The sequence below is a fragment of the Pyxicephalus adspersus genome, chromosome 2, assembly GCF_032062135.1.
Source record: "Pyxicephalus adspersus chromosome 2, UCB_Pads_2.0, whole genome shotgun sequence".
In the NCBI taxonomy this organism is placed as follows: domain Eukaryota; kingdom Metazoa; phylum Chordata; class Amphibia; order Anura; family Pyxicephalidae; genus Pyxicephalus; species Pyxicephalus adspersus.
Window position 1 is genome coordinate 28,909,647 of NC_092859.1, and position 15,548 is coordinate 28,925,194.

A 15,548-nucleotide genomic window follows, 5' to 3' on the forward strand; every position below is an offset into this window, starting at 1 on the left:
AACACAAGCAAGTTTTGGCCTTAATAAAATTTTGTCTTTTGAAGAGGGGGCTTTGCTATCACTTTTTAGGCACTGGGGGGGGGGGGTGTCACTCAATGAGCATAATAGAAATTTATGGAGATTGAGAATATATTTATGTATTGTACAGCACTGCATATTATGTTGGTGCTATATGAATACTGTTCACACACACACAATTGTACAGCATGATGTGGGCGGAGTTATGCTATAATATAAACCGAGGGGGCGGGGTGAAACTTAGTAGCCCATCCCTCTTAAAGGAGGAAAACTAAGCTTGTAGGAGACAGGATTCAGTGTTTTTTTCTGGGGGGGATAGGCAGGTATGGCTGAAGCACCGGCAGTACCAGTAGCTCTGACACCAGTTGGGGTTGGAAAGAGCCCGCTCATCCCATTCCCAGACAATCCCTCCGTTGGCGGCTGGACAAAACAAGTGACCTGCAGGTAAGGCAGCTGCCCCTATTGCCTATCCCTTAGCGCTGCTGTGTTAGCCCATGATAGGACCTTAAGAGGCAACTGGACCTCCAATCCATTAGTGCACAGAGAGCACCTTGGATCCTACTTTTTCATTGTAAATTAGACGCCTACTTAAGTCCTTAGAGGGTTGTTCATTTTGGCCCAAAGATAGGTGCCAATACTGATCTCCAGACTAAAGCCTAGGTGCCCATGTTTCTCCCTGGAGAGGTGCCTGGTGGTAAATGCAGAACTGCCTGAAGTTTTGTATTTTACCTGCTTAGTTTGTCTTATTTGTCCCATGTGATTTGCAAAGGGAATGACGAACTCTCTAAACATGGGAGTGCTTGTACTGACTGTAGAAAAGTAGGATTTTGTTTTTATTTGAATTCGGTTCATCTATTTATTAATCTGTGTTTATTTCAGATATTTTATTCACGGCGTCTGCAAAGAAGGAAACAACTGTCGCTATTCGCACGATCTTGCCACTAGCCGCTCCAATGCGATCTGCAGATTTTATCAACGTGGTTGCTGTCGTTACGGAGACAAATGCAGGTGAGGAAGTAGCAGGATATAGTTTTCTGTTGGTGCTGACCATATTGTTTACTCATACAGGTTCTCTTGTAGTATTTAACTGAAAGCAGAACATATTTTAAAAAAGCACACAAATGTAATTGATGTTAGTGTTTAGATACACGTTAATGCTTCAAAAGAATGCACAACGCTAATTTATTTTTCTTCTTCTTCCCAAGATATGGACACCCAGATCCACTGAGAGAAGCACAAGACTGGGTCAATGTCGAGGAGTTTGTACCACATCAAGGCCACCACAAACATGGTAATAATTAAAATAATTTCTTTTTAATTTTTTCTCTCAGCTAGTATAAAAGCTTAACTTCATATAGCACTCTACCCCTTAAAATTCTGGCCATAGTGATGACTCAGTTTTACACAGCTCTGTACATATTCTACAGAGGGTTTTTTTTTTTTATTAGGTGGGTCAAAGTTTAAAAAAAACAAAAAAAACTTCAAACCTTTTTCCCACACTTGTTAACAAACTTTAGGCTGGGGTTCTACCTTAGGGGGAAATGTGGCAGGCACAGGTCAGAATGATTTATAATTGATACAATTTAAAAATGAAAAAAATGAATGAGTTTTATTTTCTTTCCAGCACCGTCTGACCAAGACATTCAGGGAGCATTGAGTCCAGAGCTAAAAGCTAACCTCAAAAATCGGATTTGTCCCTATGCTGCAGTGGGGCAATGCCGTTACGGAGTGAACTGCTATTATTCACATGGAGACCCATGTGATATGTGTGGGCTACAAGTCCTTCATCCCACCGACATGGCTCAGAGGTCAGAACACATTAAGGTACAGAGAAAACTTATTTAAATTACTTTTGAACTTGTGTAAATGTTTTTCCAGTCTTTGAGAAATCTTTTCAGTTGGTCGAGGATAAAAATAGGTGATTCTGGATTTTTATGTCATATTCACATCAAGGGGCCTATTTATGCTTTGCATGCATTTCGGGAGGCAGTTAAGGCAGCCAGTGTATTTTGAGATGGAGTTGTAGTTTAAAGTGAAACTAAAGCATGTAATACTATAGGTAATTATTTACCCCTTGCTGTTTGTACTGTCTTAGTAGAATGAAAATAAAAGGCCTTGTGTACAATCAAGAGAAGCCACTCCCTCTTCAATTGTTAATGTATTTCCACCTTGTAATCGGTAGCTTTGTTATGTAAATGAAATGGTGCTACCCTCCCAAAAATAATTTTTTCCCCAGAATGTAATGTAACCAAAGTGAGATGAATACTTATCCAAGGCACTGTAAAAGCCACATCAAAAATAACTTGTGCAAAAACTCAAAATGTTTATAAAGTAAAAATGCTGTCTAATTTCCTTATTAAGTGTATTCTTTTTCTAATCTAGAATTGCATTGATGCGCATGAAAAAGACATGGAGCTATCGTTTGCCATCCAGCGCAGTAAGGACGTTGTGTGCGGCATCTGCATGGAGGTGGTGTATGAAAAAGCAAACCTCAGCGAAAGGCGTTTTGGAATACTATCCAACTGTAAACACTCCTACTGTCTGACGTGTATACAAAGATGGAGGGATGCTAAACATCGTGAGAACAATTTCATCAAGTAAGTTATCTGGTTGTGTATATACAGTGTGTGTGTGTATAAAAATAATAATGAGAAATATAGATTCTACTAATACATGAAACTAATATGTACAAATAATAGGTACAAATAAAAGTGGCGCTAATTGGACTGTGTGAATTGCTATCTTCATAAACGCTTATATTGCGCTTTTTGTTTTTATTTTGTGTGTGTGCAGATCATGTCCAGAATGCGATATTAAATCAAACTTTGTGATTCCAAGCGAGTACTGGGTTGTGGAAAAGGATGAGAAAGAGAAGCTGATCCGGAAGAACAACGAGGCCATAAGGTAAGACCTAAGTCTTACATCCACTGGGGGAAGAGATCCAGAACACTTGATCTGACTGCATCTGAATTTGCAATTTAATATTACATTATATTAGGTCACAGCAAAAGGAGTGCCAGTATCTATGTGAATTTAAAAATGACTGCCAATGCACAAGTTGTTGGTATAAATCCAGTAAAGGCCCCAGTTATTAGATAGCTTCCTAAAGGATTCTTTTTGGAAGGAGCAGGATATAGTTCTCTGTTGGTGCTGATGATATTGTATACTCATACAGGTTTTCCTGTAATATTTAACTGAAAGCAGAACATATTTTAAAAATATACACTAATGTGATTGATGTTAGTGTTTAGATACAGGTTAACGCTTCATAAGAATGCACAATGCTAATTTCTTTTTCTTCTTCTCCCCAAGATATGAACACCCAGAACCACCGAGACAAGTACAAGACTGGATCAATGCCAAGGTGTTGGTGCCACATCAAGACTACTACAGACATGGTAATAATTTAAATAATTTCTTTTGTCATGCCACATAGAAAATGTTTAATATTCTCTGTGCTAGCATAAAAGCTTAACTTTATCCAGCACTCTTCCCCCTCAAAATTTTGACCATAGTTATTCCACAATTTTACACAACTTAGTTCATTTCTACAGAGGTTTTTTTTTACCAGGCAGGTAAAAGTTTTTTTTAAAAACCTTTTCCCACACTTGTAAACACAAACTATAGGCTGGGGTTCTACCTTAGGGGGAAATGTGCTATCATAAGTGTGTCTCTCCACCTGACACTCTCTGACATGCTTGCTTCCAGTACACAGGCACAGGTCAGCATGAGTTATAATTGATACAATTTAAAAATGAAAAAAAATTAACCAAGTTTTTTTTTCTTCCCAGCACTATCTGGTGAAAACATTCAGGGAGCATTGAGTCCAGAGCTGAAAGCTAACCTGAAGAAGCGGATTTGTCCCTATGATGTAGTGGGGGAATGTCGTTATGGAGTGAACTGCTATTATTCACATGGAGACCCATGTGATATGTGTGGGCTACAAGTCCTTCATCCCACCGACATGACTCAGAGGTCGGAACACATTAAGGTACAGAGAAAACGTATTTAAAATATCTTCTAACTTATCTACATGTTTTTCCAGTCTTTGAGAAATGTTTTATGTTGGTAGAGGATAAAGATAGGTGATTCAGGTTTTTTATGTCATCTTCACATCAAGGGGCCTATTTATGCTTTGCATGCATTTGGGAGGTGCAATTAAGGCAGCCAGTGTATTTTGAGATGGAGTTGTATATTAAAGTGAATCTAAAGCATGTATCATACTATAGGTAATTATTTACCCTCTTGCTCTTTGTACTGTCTTGGTAGAATGAAACTAAAATGCATTGTGTATGTACAATCAAGAGAAAGCACACCCTCTTCTATTCTAAATATATTTACACCTTCAAAACGGTAGCTTTGTTTTGTAAATCAAATTGTGCTACCCTCCCAAAAATCATTTTTTTCCCAGGTTGTAATGTAACCAAAGGGAGATGAATACTTATCCAAAGCACTGTAAAAGCCACATCAGAAATAACTTGTTCAAATACTCAAAATGTTTATAAAATGAAAATGCTGTCTAGTTTCCTTAATAAGTGTATTCTTTTTCTCATCTAGCTTTGCATTGAGAGGCGTGAAAAGAAAATGGCTGTCCAGCACAGTAAAGACGTTGTGTGCGGCATCTGCATGGAGGTGGTGTATGAAAAAACAAACCTCAGCGAAAGGCGTTTTGGAATACTGTCCAACTGTAAACACTCCTACTGTCTGACGTGTATAAGAAGATGGAGGGATGCTAAATATCGTGAGAACAATTTCATCAAGTAAGTTATCTGGTTGTGTACATGAGACAGAATATGTACAAGTAATAGTGGCGCTAATTGGACATAAACGCTTATATTGTGCTTTTTTTTTCCTTTGTGTGTGCAGATCATGTCCACAATGCCATATCAAATCAAACTTTGTGATTCCAAGTGAGTACTGGGTTGTGGAAAAGGATAAAAAGAAGCTGATCCGGAAGTACAAGGAGGCCATGAGGTAAGACCTACGTCTTACATCCACTGGGGAAAGAGATCCAGAACACTTGAATTTGTATTTTAATATTACATGATTTTAGGGCACAACTAGAGGAGTGCGGATATCTATGTGGATTTAAAATTGACTGCCAATGCACAAGTTTTTGGTACCGTATATATCCAGTAAAGGCCCCAGTTATTCCGTAGCTTCTTAAAAGATTCTTTTTGTATGTTTATTGCAGTTTTAAAAATGGCCTGACTACATTATATTGTATGCCTAGACAAAAAAATTTACATCTCTAGAACATATACACATGTCTTTGCATTTAATTCTCAAAGTGTTTTCAGTCCTGCCCAGTTCTTTTCTGCTGCACTGCAGAATTTCTCTTTTTAACATAAGTGACATGAGAGAAAGACTGGTCCCCTATATCACCTATTGTCTTACAATTAATAAATCTGTTTAGATATATGTCTTCAAGGCAAGTGAAAGAATGCATGCAATAAATACAGTTTTTTAGTTAATGTTACAAAACACTAAAGAAAATAATGCCAGGAGTGTGGTGTAAACTACTCATTCTCTTCAGTAAAACTAAAGAAAGGCTTGCTTGTTTATTTCCAGAAACGAATCCTGCTATTATTTTGCCAAATACCGCAGTAACTGTCCATTGGGAGACGGCTGTTTTTTCAAACACGTGTACCCGGATGGACCTCTAGAAGACCAACGGAGAGAAGAAACGTGGCAGGTAAGGTTTTCACCTTGCGATATCTTGTAAATGCCTTCATTATAAACATAGTGGGAATGTTGTCTATGGGACAGGGAAATGTATAGATGGGCTCTATGCACACAGAAATGTTCCCATAGATGGGATGTGACTGTTAGGTTAAGTTCTAAGGTTAAGTTGATAGTTAAGTTCTTTTCTCAATGTTGCTGTAACAATGCAGCTAGTGGTGGAAGTGTAACAAATTCTGTTCAGCAAGCAGTGGCAAATGCACCTCATATATATATATATATATATATATATATATAAATATATATATATTAAAGTTCCAGTTTACCCTGGACCGCAATGATCTCTGGCCCCAAAGAGATTGGAAACCCTTTACTGATCTTTCACTTTTCCTTTTTCTAGGCCCAACATAGGAACCCGGTTTGGGAATTTGAGGAAAGCGAAAGCAGAGATGACGGACAGGTTTTGATCCTTTTAAGTGAAATGCTTTCTGTGGGGTTGGAAGTAGAAGATGACGACAAAGATCCAAAAGATGAGTGACAAATGGACTTGTTTAATGGAGATCTGGACCATTTATATGACCTGGACCTATAGCACTAGTCAGAGGAGTTTGGACTGTCTGGGCCGTGTCAGACAGTAGCTATTTCCTGTGGTGTTGTGGCAGTGCCTGTATTTCTCCTAGGCAGACCTAAAATTCCAGATGCTGTTGTACTTATTTTTATCCCGATGTCTGCCTTTTCCCTCTTCCCCAGAGTGTTTGTTTGCCTGGTTAAAAAAATAAATAAATAAATAAAAATAGAGAATGGATTTTTTTTATTGGCAATAGTTTTTCTTATTCAACGTTCTAGATCTGTATAGCACAGATGTTACACAGAACCATTTCCATCCTTCCATCCTTGCTGCCTGCTATGGCAATCAATGCAATAATTCTAAAGCTAAAGGGGTTTAAACAGGATAATGGCTGCAATTTATAGTGGGACTGTCCTCACTGTGTCTAGAATCAGACATGCTGTGACTGCAGATCAGTAAGGAAGCTTCAGGGCAAGCCTTCAGCTACTTGAGCAACCCAGACAGCTGGTAGGTGATGAGTGTTGGATGGTTGTAGGTGACCAAAGTTATTTTAGGTGGGCAGCAAGGACAGAGCAAACCTTCTTGTTACCAGACTGAGGTCTCGCAATAACTATACTGGAATCCAGTTCTCCAAAGGCCACTTCCAAACTATCTCTACTATTTCATGTGCAAAGCTGAGTGGCTATCCTGGGCAGGCCTTCAGTTTTGTTTAGTATGCCAGGGTCCAATCGTCCTTTAGGAGACAACATAACCTGTGCACCTCAATGGATGAGAAAGAAAAAAATCTTAATGACAAAGTAAACAAAAGCTAAAATCAACATGGGTCCTTTTCCACGGCGAGACCTAGAAAACAGTATACGAAGCATTCCCTAACCAAAGCTCCTTAATTTATGAAAACCGATAGATGTTTTATAGAGTGATGCCCCACAAAACATAATGTTGGTTCTTCTATTCATTTAACTCCAGGAACCAATTGCTTTTGATACTGAACCGTGGACGACTGACTTGAATTTGTTTGGGATTTTATTTCCAATCTGTGTCTCTACTGGTGATAGTCACCCTCTGTTTATGTAGGTGACCTCTTACACATAAATTATAGAAAATGTTAAAAAACTGGCATCAAAATAGAGAGTGAGGGGAAATATTCCATTAGAGCAACTTGTTGGACCTATGATGATGTCTATAAAATAATCTTAGTGATTTCTCTTGTTTCTAAGATAGGATAGAGTAAGCATTTGGAAACTATTCTACAGTAGACCATCTGAGTGTCTGGATAAAGGACACTGTCTTTAAATGACACCTACAGAAAAAAGAATATTAACCGTTTCCATTTGTTTCACTGATAACCAGGGCTTTGAAGTGGTTAAATGTTGGTTAATATCTGTAGCACTATAAAAACTGTCTGAATATAACCAACATAAAAGATACACAGAGGGGGGGCGTGGCCTGGCGGACCATCAAGATGGACGTGTGATCTGTGCCTGCTCTAGCACTCGATCACAATCCACAGCATCCAGGATAAACACCGCATCTTAAATGGGCAAGCAGAAGCGGGTTAAAGTGGGGAAGCTTCCCCCCACTCCTGTGCCGCAACAGAACACGCACCAGTCCTCTATTCGGGACTATATTGGCGATCCCTCCCCGGCCTCCTCTCCGGCCTCAGGAAGGGTGCCATCTTCCTCCCCGCACACGTGGCAGCGGGGAGACAGGCAGCGGGATCCGGCCGGTACGGCGACTCAGCCCTCCACTCACCCTGCAGATGATGGGGAATCCCCCCCCTCCTCACCTCGCAGCTTGGACTCCCGCTCCGTGGATCCGGTGAGTCCCGCGCTCTTCTCAGGGGAGATGAGCTCTCCCGCGGTGTCTCCACGCAGGGAGCCTACGCATACATCAGGCCCCCGGGAGGCCCTTGTGTAACTCCGCCTCTCTTCTGTACCCCCTTATAAAACCATTCAATAAACATACAATTTCAAAAAAAAAAAAAGATACACAGAGGACCCTTTATCATCTAAAATATTTGCTGTAATAAATTAATCAATGTCTGTGGGATTCAGGGTGCTACAAAATATTTGATTTCAAAATATTTATTATTTATTAATTATTGTTAGACTGCAAAGTAAACACCGGTCATTAATCTTAAAATATGCTAACAATGCTAGTAATAAAAAAATACACAGAGGACAAGGAAATGAGGCTGCCAGCTTTCTTGTTTTATTGAGTGAGATCATATTATACTTGGGTATGATCCGGGTAAAGGTGAGGTAAAAAGTTGTGTGTTTATAAACTATAAAATAAACCTACCTGTCTGATCGCAGGCAGACAATGTCCCCTCTACAATAAACACGCTCCCTGGGTGTTAGGTTTAGATTCACTTTTATTATTACACAGTATTTATAAAGCACCAACATATTACGCAGCGTCATGTCACTAGCTGTCCCTCAAAGGGGCTCACAATCTAATGTCCCTACTATAGTCTATTGTCAGTGACACAGTCTGAGGTCAATTTTGAAATGTGGGAGAAAACCGGAGTACCCTGAAGGTAAGCCACACTTTTCCACACTCCATGCAGAAAATGCCCTGGTGACAGAGATTGGAATCTGGGACCTAGCGCTGCAAAGGCCAGAGTGCTAACCTCTGAGCCACCGTGCTGCCCGTGAGATGAGATCTCTTTTCCTAGTACAGCCCTTCTTATCTATGCTGCGAAGGAGAAGTGGTCACATCAGGTCCAGATGCTTTGAAATTCTAACGGGTCACATCAGACTGTTAAAGAGATGATTATCCAATAAAAAAAAGTTTTTTTAAACGTGCTCAGTGCAGATAGGGTAGAAGGGTAGATGTATGCCTTTTCCTAATTGCGTTTTACTGTGTTTAGAGACATTTTTGGTGGCATTACTTTTACTAAATAATATGAGTGTCTTTTTGATCCTGTCTCGGGCCACTGTTAAGGCTCACAATATCAAATACGTTTAGTAAAATTTATATTAGCTTCAATCCACACTGTGTCGGAGCTTACATGGCGTAAAAAAGAAACCCAACCCCCATTGTTTTCACAATTTTCCTCAAGCATTATATGCAGAATTATCTTTTATAATTGGCCCAAAGTGCTTGTACAGTTTACATACCTGTGCCATAAATGAAGCAGGCTTCCGACTAATGCAGAATGCTGCCATCTTGGATCTGAAGGCGGGGTACTCAGCAGTCACACAGGGCCCACTATGGTGTTGCTGTTTAGTGATCTTCTGTTACTTTGATCGTAGGTGAGATAATTGCTGCTTATATATTGGTAACTCTATTGCTGCCAATTGTATCATGGAGGCTACTTTATAAAAGGTAACCCTTAAATGTGTTGGTATTCTAAATAAATTTACAATAATATTAAAGCTGTGGGAGGTAATATACTTTGAATCTATCGCTGTGTTATATCTCTCACACGCACAACTCCTGGTATGATGGCAGGGTATGCCAAAGTTTCCCAAAATTTCCTGAGCATGTCATGAAAGAATGTCACCCCAGCACAGCCAATCAAGATAGCCAAAGATCAGGAAACCTAGAAGAGAAGATGGACTGCCCATGCCCATGATGGACTGAAATCAGGTGAGTGTATTTTAAAAGTTGTCATCAGGCAGGTATGTTTATTTTATTGCAAAAGAAACCTTGTCTGTCCCTTCTGAAAAAAAGGATCTGCCTGATCACAATTTTTTTAATTTTAAACATTTAGTTCTTCCTGAAATTAGAGCAAAAAATAGGCTTTACCAATCAGAGATTGAGTGAAATTTGAAACAGGAATGTTGTTGATTTTACTAACTTTTCATTTGTTTCATTGTTTTTATTGATTCTTACATCTGCTCTTTTATTTAAATGACAGTAATGATAATTTTCCTGTGCTGCAGTACTAAGGGGCTACCTAAATGATGTCCGCAGAATCTGTGGGACTGCTGATTCCAATTTTGCACAGATTCTATAACGATTCTCTAAGCTGTGATAACAGAATCTGCAGAAACTGGGGTATTGCTGAGATTCAAAGAGCGTTTATTGAATTCTTGGCAAATTAAACCCAGGCAGCCTTGCCCATCCTGATGAGATAAGAGGTAATGCAACAAAAATAAAAGGGAGCATGCAGAATGGTATATCGGACATCTCAGACTTTACTTCATACAAATATGGAGAGTCCAACTCTGTCCCAGTCTGCATTCCTCAGACCCATCATCATATCTTAATGTTAGCTTTTGATGTAACACAGCTCCAGAAGCACAGAAATCAGAGGCTTTGGAAATACCAGCACACCAATACATAATAAAAGTGGTTGATGCTGATCCGTGTATGTCATATGGCTATTCTTAACGTGACATGTACAAGTGTTAGTGTTCAGAAAGTGAAAGAAACCCTAAAACAGGGACACAGACATTGCTAGAACATAAAAATCCAATGGGATCAAACATTTTAATACTTTTTTTTTGTCTTTATCTATTATTTAGGTCTGGTTAAACTGTTGGCACTGGGACATTAAGTAAGGGTAAATCTCCCAGACAGGAAAAACCCAAAAGTCATTTTAATCCTTCCCCACTCTATCCAAAACTAATTAAGCATTTTGGCTGAACATACACTTCCAATAAATTAGGACGTTAGGCTTTAGCCTGGCATCCAGTGAGCTCTGCAAAGCCACTAAATTCCTCAATGCATCTCAATATTATCATCGCTTTCAGCAGGAGCCATTACTTTTTTTTATTTATAATAAAATATTGTTACAGTGTTTTCTTCTCCAGCTCATTCGTCCACTTACTGTCTTCCTGCAGCTGCCCTAACATCGGTTGCAGGTCATTTCTTTGAACCAGTCTTTTATAATGACAATAGGGAGCCATGCCTGTGTAATGTGTGTTGGCACAGCTACTGGTAGCCTCTACTGATAGGACAGGATGACAACACAGGAACACAACTGGGAGAACATTGTCACCCCATAACAGGATGTTTTTCGTGGCAGGATTATTAGTGATTCTTTAAATGTAACTGCAGATTTAAAAAGATTAAAAACACTTAAAATGAGGTTAACATGTTACAGCTTATTAGAGATTTTAGTGATTGAGTACATAAAAGAAAATCAGCATATTGATAGGGTAATATCAGAGCAGCCAATAAGAAAGCTTTCAATTTCACAACTACGCATAAACCTTGGAACTCTGAATTCCAATTTGTTGCTTTTGCAGATGATGGTTAATGAGCTGTTTGATCAAAACGAGTGCAAAATTAGACCTGCAAATGAGATTCTTTTTTCCCCCAAAAGAAAAAAACAGATTGGTTCATTGGGAAACAACATAGCTTTTGCTCCAGTTTTTATTATTCAGACCCTCATGTTCTGTAAGGCCAACAGAGATCTGTATGATTGGCTGGCACTGACACTTGTCTGGCAATCCAAGGGTTAATGATCAATTTGCATAATAATTAGAACCCCAGTCATGGAAGAACTCCATCTCATGAATACATTATATAAATCTCATGATAATCAGCTCCCCACAAGCAGTTATTTCTCAATCAAACATGAGCACTGGCCAGCTCTCTGCCTGTTCTCTGACTTGCTTGGGAACTTTTTGTACTTTTCCTGAAAAAATTATTTATATGATATATTGCAAGCCAATTTGTAACATTATGTTTTTTAACATGACCTTTTTATTTAGGTCTGATGTGACGTTCAATATCTATTCTATGTTTATGTACAGAGGTTTAGAGATGTGTATCAAAGGATGCAGTGAGGGCCATAGGTGATGCCTGAACAAATGGGGCTCTGTCCTTTTGGCAAGGAAAGTAGATGAAGATAATTGCTAGGAGGAGTATTGTGAGGTCTGTAAGAAGTAATTAAAACGTGGAAGTGTTAGTCTTTGTACGCACTAAAGATTAATGTCACTGCAAATGATCTTTCATGATTGTTTTCAGTAACAGGTGAACAAATGAGAGCTGTAAGCACAGCACCTTTGGTTCAATGGAGCCTCTCCTCGTGCTCAGATGCTTGTTAAAAGACCAACTTCAGTGGAATTTTGCCCGTGGTGTTCGTCTTGGGCAATAATGAATTGATGTGTGTACAAAGCCTTACCGCGACAAATTGGACCTGATTAATTAAAGATCTCGAAGGCTGCAGAGGATACACTTTCATCAGTGAACCTAGGTGATCCAGCAAACCTGGAATGGATTTCTTCAAAGTCATTTGCTTTTTTTAGCAAATGTTTTCAATCCTGGACCAGATCTATTCTAGGTTTGCTGGATCACCCAGCTTCACTGATGAAAGTGTATCCTCTCCAGCATGGGAGAGCTTTAATAAATCATACCCATTGAGAATGAATAATTAGACCTTTACAAGACTGGAAAAGATAGACTATCATGGGAGAACCAGGAATCCTGGAATGGATCTGTCTCAGGATTGAAAACATTTTCCAACTAGCAAATGGTTTTTAGGAAATCAGTTCCAGGTTTGCAGGTTCATCCATGATAGTCGATCTTCTCGAGTCTTGGAGAGTTTTAATGAATCAGGCCCATAACTTGACTCCTGCCGTAAACTTTATGTTAGGTCTGCTACAGTTTAGTATTTGATTACATGTGCACTGGGTAGCAAACTATTATGCCGTATGATTTAATATCGTAGGTATTCTTTTATGCTGCAAATAATGCATTACATTGAAAACAAAGTGATCAGTGAAAAAATAAAATATCCATCTTTTATATACAGACCTGGCTAAAAAGCACCAATGAAAACATTAAGGAGCGATTTAATAAAAAAAGACACTGCAGCAGGGCAAGCCGATCCGTCAACATAATCCGACAGTGCTGCTTTCTTCCTGGCTCTCAAAAACGTAATGTCAGCCATTACCTCTCCCCTGCTGCAGCGTTGGCTCCCACCAAGTGCAAGGTACCAGGAGTGCCAGGGCCAAATACACCCGCAGTCCGGTCCTCTGATTGCATGCAGAGATATCTACAACTCCGCAAGATTTCATGGCGTTTTGTTGCTTTTTTAATTTGTCACACTTTGTACATAGATGTTTAATTATTATAAAATGTTTACATAAGTGAAAGGAGAATAAAACATTTTTATGATTTCTTTAGAACACAGGCGTCAATAAACTGGCAATGAAGGCAAAATGTCAGAGGGAGACCAGCAGATAAAATGAGAGACAGTAAAAAAAACGCCACCGATACTGACGAGGGGAGGGGGAGACAATTTTACTGGCTGATGTGACAGGTGAGGAATCTAAAAAGGGAAGCCAAGGTTAGTGGAAGGTAGAAGCAGGGAATAATGCCTCACACTGTGCAACCGGCAGGATGATAAAATCTGACGGAACAAAAAATGATTTCCGTATATAGAACAATCATATCACACAAAGCTTTGGTCTTACTGTGTTTGATTTGATTTACCATGTTTGTCTGATCTGAAAGAATTCTTGAATTATGGTGGAACCTTAGCATGTGTTAGGTATGTGGAACAATTCCAGGTATGTATTACATCTCACAGAGATCACAGTATTCCCTCTGACAGCACCATCTTTGTTCAGACATCATTCAGGATCAGCGTCTTCTTCCTGGATTGAAATGCCGGCTCTAAAATGACATTTATGTAAATCCTGATGCCTGTGCAGTTCTGTGGTCACCAATATCTAAGGATTAGTACAGATCTGTGCTAATTCTGAGCCCGACCACCCAGTCTGATCAATCAGTAATTAGATGGTTGTCCCAAAACACAGAATGCCACATATGTACAATTTACTTCCCCTGACAAACGTTTAAAAATAGATTTGGAATTTCAATCGGATTAGCTTGGTTGTTTCTACACATGATTCAGCTTCTGTGCTTTCCATCTGTATTTGGCACAACCAATGGAGAGTCAAAAAATTGTGGTAAATCAACCAAATCAGCCCCTGCTACAGGCTCCTCCTTACAACGATGTAGTCTGGGTTGTAAAGGTGTGCCATCATCTAGGGCTCGTTTCAGGATAGGGCAAACTGGGCACTGGGGCCTCACCTTCTCCAGACAGGGAGCTGGAAGGCAGTGCATTTGGAGCTTCCATTTCATATTTGCTCAGGGCCTGATTTATTAACACTATTAGGTAGACTATCAGGGCTATCTTTTGGAGCCTTGGAGAGCTTTAATAAATCAGACCTATTCGGTAAAACCATCCCTATCCCCATTCTGCAATGTTCTGCAAGTTGATGCAGGAGGATATGTACCCCTAAGCTCTTCTTGGGCAATTTCCCTTTTCATATGTGGGCAAACATTATCTTTAGCTGTGCTCTACACAAGGCAAGAAACCGTTTATTCTGTCCCTTCCCTGTAGTCACAATTAGTAGAATTATTGATCACAAGCTTCATTCACTTCTACGACTGATCGCTTCTCTTTCATTAAATCTGTAGATCAGTCATAGAGAGCACATTGGAAGCACCAATCTCCACTGGGGTCCAATGTGTATGGCCTTTAGGAATGAGCCTCGCAGTGGGCGACCCCCAACCTCAACTGACCCGGCAACCTGAGATGCTGTCCATGAGTTGATTATTGGGGACTGGTGAATATCCGCAAAAAAGATAGCCCGGATACTTGACATCTCAGGGGAGCGTGTTGTGTTTGTTATCACCACTATCCTAGACATGCGCAAGATTTCAGGGAAGTGGGTGCGGAAATGTTTGAACAGTGATCAAAGGAAGAAACAAGTTGAAGCATCAAAAGCCGTTTTTGCCCATTTTGAAGCTGCACAGGAATTTTTGGCTATGTTAGTGACTGAGGATAAAACCTGGCTCCAGATCTATGATCCTGAAAATAAGGAACAGTCAAAGGAATGGCGCCACAGCGGGTCACCACGGCCGAAGAAGTTCCGAACCCAGAACGAGCTAAACTCAGCGCGCGTTTTCTGGGACAAAGATTGTAATCTGTTGGTGGACTACCTACCTCAGGGCTCTAGTATCACCGGACAGTATTATGCTAACCTCTTGGACCAGCTGATGGAGGCAATTAAGATGAAACGCCGTGGAAAATTGACCAAAGGGATCCATTTTTTGCAAGACAATGTCCAACGTTGTGGCTGCCAAATTGAACACCCTCGGTTTCCAATTGGTCCACCATCCCCCCTACTAACCTGACCTGGCCCATTCGGACTATTATCTGTTCCTGAACTTGAAGAAATACCTGAAGGGGCAGTTTTGTTTTGAGGACCTTTGTGACGCCAAAGGACTTTTATTTGAACAGTCTAGAAAAGTTGCAACTAGGCTGTACCAAGTGCATCAGTCTCAGGGGGGAATATGTTGAATAAAT

General features: G+C 39.8%; 1 protein-coding gene across 1 annotated transcript; it reads left to right on the plus strand.

Annotated features, from left to right (window-relative positions):
* Positions 1–343: 343 nt before the first annotated feature.
* Positions 344–6,238, plus strand: LOC140322389 (probable E3 ubiquitin-protein ligase makorin-1). The gene is made up of 8 exons (XM_072398963.1): positions 344–462; positions 898–1,026; positions 1,224–1,309; positions 1,643–1,842; positions 2,401–2,615; positions 2,812–2,922; positions 5,590–5,713; positions 6,101–6,238. The coding sequence occupies exons 1-8, from the start codon at positions 344–346 to the stop codon at positions 6,236–6,238; spliced, it is 1,122 nt and encodes a 373-aa protein (XP_072255064.1).
* Positions 6,239–15,548: the final 9,310 nt, after the last annotated feature.

Bases quoted from the DNA above. Each gene is read 5' to 3' on its own strand.
- LOC140322389 (XM_072398963.1), top strand. From the start codon at position 344: ATGGCTGAAGCACCGGCAGTACCAGTAGCTCTGACACCAGTTGGGGTT. The intron at 1,843-2,400 runs GTACAGAGAAAA...TTTCTAATCTAG, and splicing joins AGAGGTCAGAACACATTAAG to AATTGCATTGATGCGCATGA. The intron at 2,616-2,811 runs GTAAGTTATCTG...GTGTGTGTGCAG, and splicing joins CGTGAGAACAATTTCATCAA to ATCATGTCCAGAATGCGATA.